The sequence below is a fragment of the Hevea brasiliensis genome, chromosome 5, assembly GCF_030052815.1.
Source record: "Hevea brasiliensis isolate MT/VB/25A 57/8 chromosome 5, ASM3005281v1, whole genome shotgun sequence".
Lineage (NCBI taxonomy): Eukaryota > Viridiplantae > Streptophyta > Magnoliopsida > Malpighiales > Euphorbiaceae > Hevea > Hevea brasiliensis.
Window position 1 is genome coordinate 9,858,463 of NC_079497.1, and position 5,136 is coordinate 9,863,598.

The 5,136-nt window shown below is 35.7% G+C and overlaps 1 protein-coding gene across 1 annotated transcript; it reads right to left on the reverse strand.

The window, feature by feature from the left end:
* Positions 1–3,053: 3,053 nt before the first annotated feature.
* Positions 3,054–4,540, reverse strand: LOC110653715 (uncharacterized). The gene is made up of 2 exons (XM_021809469.2): positions 3,452–4,540; positions 3,054–3,328 (listed from the first exon to the last, which is right to left on the reverse strand). The coding sequence occupies exon 1, from the start codon at positions 4,331–4,333 to the stop codon at positions 3,497–3,499; it is 837 nt and encodes a 278-aa protein (XP_021665161.2). The 5' UTR covers positions 4,334–4,540; the 3' UTR covers positions 3,054–3,328; positions 3,452–3,496.
* Positions 4,541–5,136: the final 596 nt, after the last annotated feature.

The following is a 5,136-nucleotide window of genomic DNA, read 5'->3' on the forward strand; positions in this document are numbered from 1 at the left end:
GTCCCTAGTCATTTTACTTTCAAAATAAGTAGATAATATCTTTCTTCTCTTTTCTTAGGATCATTGCAACTTCTATAATTTGCCATTTTCAGTATTTTTCAATGTTATGCTGGCAGTCAAATGCCAAAAAAAATTTATGGAATCCTAATAAAAGGCCCCAGAAAAGATGCAGCTGAAATTATGTCATTTTTAGGTGTATCAATTCTCATTGCTAGGGATTGTGGAGTTTTCGATAGGTCTTCCTGTCCTGGAACTATTCCTATTCTGGTTTGGTGCATCAGAACTGAGAATATTGCAAAGCGCCCTTAATCGCTGAACCCTCTGAACTGAATGAATTTGATTCCCATTATTGTCAGAAATTATCAAACATCAATAGCAGATGATAACAAGGTGTGCCTACCAAGGGCTGAATCAGCATGCTACATTTAATTTTATAAAAAAATAACATTCCTGTAACAACTGGAAATCATCACCGGTGTATAGGTTAGAGAGAGTGTAAATCCAGGGCCATCCGGCACCGGCAAACTTCTCAAAGGGCTAGGCAGAGATCTTTAATCAACGCGAACATTGTATCAATCATTGTCCATTAGCTAATAATAAGTAATGGAAAATAGCATAAAGAATTTACTGTAGGACTGGCGTTCCATACAATAACTTCCAAAATGCAAGTAAAATTGCAACTAAAACACATATTCATAAACATCAACTATTCAATCAACAAATCTTCTTTATATCAAAGTTTCTACTCTTCAGTAATGATTGCCCCTTTCCATTAGACTACTATCTATTAAATAACCCAACTTAAGGTTATTTCTGGAAACTAAAATTTTATAAGAATTTAATTTAATTATATTTTTTTTTATCAATTCTATTTTTACAATGGAAGAATTCAGTTACTTTTAATTTTCAATCACTTATTTTTGAGAGGAAAAAATGAAAGATAATTGCTCGTTAAACCAGGAAACTGTTCTAAAACTTAAAAGTTCACAAAAATTTAATTTAATTGATTTTTTTTTGTCAATTCTATTTTTATGATGGACGAATTTAATTACTTTTAATTTTATATCACAAAAAGGGAGATAACTGCTCTTTAAACTAGGAAACTGTTGCTTCTGATGCATAAGTTCAGCATAACAGCTGATGAAATTATGGATTTGTAGATTTCACTGTCAATCAAATCCTTACAACTTTTATTTATAAAAAAACAAAGGATGAATTATTATAAATTTATTTTCAGACAACAATAATTTAACTGTCCTTAAATTAAATATTTATTATGAAATTTATAAATCATTAACACACTTATTAATTAATCTTCATGAATTTTATAACAAATATTTCATCTAAAAATTATAAGAAACATTCTTCTATAAGAACGAGTTTATTGTTGGCTGCATCAAAAAAAAAAAAACTTATAATTTAGTCGGTATTATAATCTGGATGAGCTAATCATTTACATTAATCTAGGCTATGAAAACTGGAAAAAGGATGTTTAGCACAAATTAATAAACTTGCCAAATTCAATTACAGGACATGGAAATATTTATTCCCTGGCATAATTGGACCATCAAGCCTATTAATTTTACTCTTACATGAAGATGTTCAAAACCACCACGAGGATGTTTTAACGCATCAGTAGGCCTCTTTTTTTTTTTCCAAAGGATCCTGCTGCTGTCATGGTTAGAATTATTGAAGTGGAGATAAAATCGCCAAATTGGTATCATGATTTAATGATTGCATTCAAGGATGTCTAGGGTTCGATCAATATTTATATTTCTGATAAACATTACCCATTTGGTTGATCTTCGAAAGTTGAGGAAGTGCTGTGAAACTGGGAGGGGTGAAGGAAGCCTATGCATCCCATTTGCTGCTACGTGTTTGCTGCTTTATGTAATTTATTAGAAGATGCTTTTTTACTTCAGTTACCAATAAATATGGTCCGTATTTTGTAATGATTCGAGTAGGGGCTTTTTTTTCGAAGAACATGAATGAATTACTAGTTCCTTTAATTCGCTTTATAATTTTTGTAGGAAATTTTTATTTTGGAATTGTCAAAGATCCCTGGCTTCAATTTTTAGTTCTTTGCAAGGGATTTGATAATTTGCTTCATTTTACTCAATTTAGAAGATGTATCAAATGTATTGTTGGAACGAATATGCATCAAAAGGGAATTGGGTAAAGTAAAAAGATTCTCTACACTTTACCTCAACGAAACTCCTCCAAAATTTAGCATCAAAGTTCAGTCTTTAATAGTATAAACATAGAGTTCTTCAAAAGTACAGAAAGATGGTACCATTCCATCCATAAAAAGGGTGCCTGTTTTCTACTGTTGAGCAGCAACTGACTCACCGCTAACAGCAAAAGATCTACGAATTATTTGTTGTATTTTTCTTCGTAAAAGAAGACAGAGCAAAGGAAAGGAGATGTAAACAAGATTCAAAGAAAACTGTTTTTGTAATTAATAGAGAACTGGAAATCCCCAATCAAAGGCACAATTCAAGTAAGCAAGCATTGATTCTTTGCATAAGGTTAATTGACAATCATGGAAAAACCACGTCTCCAGAAGATAGACGAAAACAGATCAAAACAGGATAGGACTTTGAACCTCTGAATGGTCAATGTTACCCAATACATTCCCAACCCCAGGCTTAATCCCTTGTGTTTCAATATAAACATACACAAAAGGAATTTCAAAAGCTTCAATCAATTTTCGCATCTAGACTAGATATATCTCTTGTCAACTTTAGGAAGAATTTCATGACAGTGACCAAGATAGAAATTTAAAGAGTTCCAACTCTGCATGCATGAATCATGGTGTTCAAACATCAACATAATAGGAAAATTTTCCACCTATAAAACCCTATTGTAAATGCTTACGAATCCAAGTAAAATACAAGCATAGAAACAGAGTTGATGCTGCTAATAAAACTAGTATGCCTTTGACCGGACTAGTAAGCTAGATTTAGTACGGTACATGAAAAATGGCCTAAGATACCCTATTGTAACAGAGAACTGGTGCGCTCACCAGAAAATGTATGCAAAGGAAAAAAGAATATTGCAATAAGAAGTTTTACTACCACTGAATGTGAATGCACACCAGGTAAAATAGTACAAAGGATGGTAGTAAAGAATTAAACTTGGCCAGCCAGAGTCTAATCAACATATATGAACATGTACCCTAATCAATTGTACATAACAACAAGCTTTATATATGTGTAGAAACAATGCAATGCGCTGAGAGAAAAATTAGAACTTCTTTTGGCAAAAACATGTCGCAGAAGATTTCCTTGTATCAGAGAGAATTCCAGTAATTTAGCAACCTATGAATCTGCAAAATCAAGCATATATGATCAGAATGGGCGTTTTCTAGATAGAAAGAAAATGAATAAACTCATCTTGATCATTTAATATTAGCAGGATGTACATTGAAAAACCAAAGTGGAATCTGCACCTAGGATATTAGCTTTTGGCTGTTGGCCGGAGCAGTGAAGAATTCTCAGGAGTTATTACGAACAAGCGAATTGACACCCTCTTCTTTAACGCTAACATTACCAGGATTATTGGTCAAGCTCTGCTTCTTCTCTGCATTACTTCCATTATCAAGACCCTTTTCCAGATGACCTGAATTGTTGTTGGCATTTCCATTGCTCTTTGCAAATCCAGCCGAAGCAATGCGCTCCACATTCTTGGGTGACCCGATGATGGTTACATCGACGCTCCCTCTTTCCCGTTTCCCCAAATTCCCAGATCCAGAAACCTCCACGGACTCCACCTCCTTTCTCTTCGCCACCAACGCCACGTGCTCCAACGCCTCTCTAGCTCTCTTTCTACAAACAGCCGCCTCCCTTACCCGCCTTTCGGCCTCCGTCCTCGCCACGATCACCGCCTTGGCCATGGAGGAAGCCGCAATCTTCGCTGCGCAAAGAAGGACCGTGGCCATTTTCTTATCAATGGTTCGATTATCAGTTTTATCGAGGTGGAAGAAAGAGAAATTGGGGTCAGCGCAAGGCGGGCAGAGGAAGGGGAAAGGTGAAGGAGGGTGAGAGGGGGCGCAGTGTGAGTGGGTGAAGGAGGAGCAATTGGAGCAGGAGAGGCGCTTGGAGGGAGGAGGAGGGGAAGAGTCATAAAGTGTGAAGCAGGAAGGGCAGAAAGAGGAAGGATGGAGGCGAAGGACGCAGGAGGTACAGAGACGGCGATAGATGCCTCGGAGGCGGACGTGGTGGAGGGGCCAGCTGTCTTTGGTGTCGCAGTTGCCGCATTGTCCAGCGGATGGATTGGCGTCGCTGTTGATGGTAGCGGTTGTATTGGGTTTTGATGCTATTGGGATATTCATTTTGGGAAATTCTAAAGAAGATAACGATACACTTAAGAAGAGATACTTTATTCTTTAGGGTTTTACTCGTTGGTTATGGTGGTGCCGGTGCCCGTGATGGTGCTGTTTAGAGCTGATGACCGTTTCGGGGAAGGGCGAGGGGTTTATGAGATAATTTTCACTTTCCAACGCCCACATAAATTTGAGAAAGCGAACGAAAAGGGCGAAGTGCACAAAAACCAAAATTTTGATAATTATATTATCATATCTATAAAATCAAAAAATTTAAGGCCAAATTACTTTTTAATCCTTAAAACATATCATAATTAATATTTTTATCTTTTTATTTTTAAAACTAAATAATTTAATCTGTATTTTGATCTTGTGAAAGAATTTTTTTCTAATATTGCTGTTAATGAAACATAAAATGACCATAATGCTCTTTAATTAAATTAAAAATTTTTAATTAAAAGCAAATTCCTAATTGAGATATACCCATTCTCATAGCAGTTTGGTTTTAAATGATATAGTAACTTTCAAATAGACATGGGTAGTTACCTTCTTAATTTATTTTATTTTATTTTTTTTTACGAATTGATGTATAAGAAATATTTAGCTTGGAGTTGTTCAATGGTTAATATTGAAAGGCAATGTATTGTTCTGTTCTTGATGATGTTTTTACTTGATGAAATGCGCCATTGAAGCTGCAAATCAGCTTGATAGTGCGTCAGAGGCTATGGTGGGTGGTGGTGGTGGTCGGTTTCCTCTGGGGACGAGAGGTTGGTGGTTCTTTTTCATGGAGAGAGGAGGGAAAGGGTGGAGTG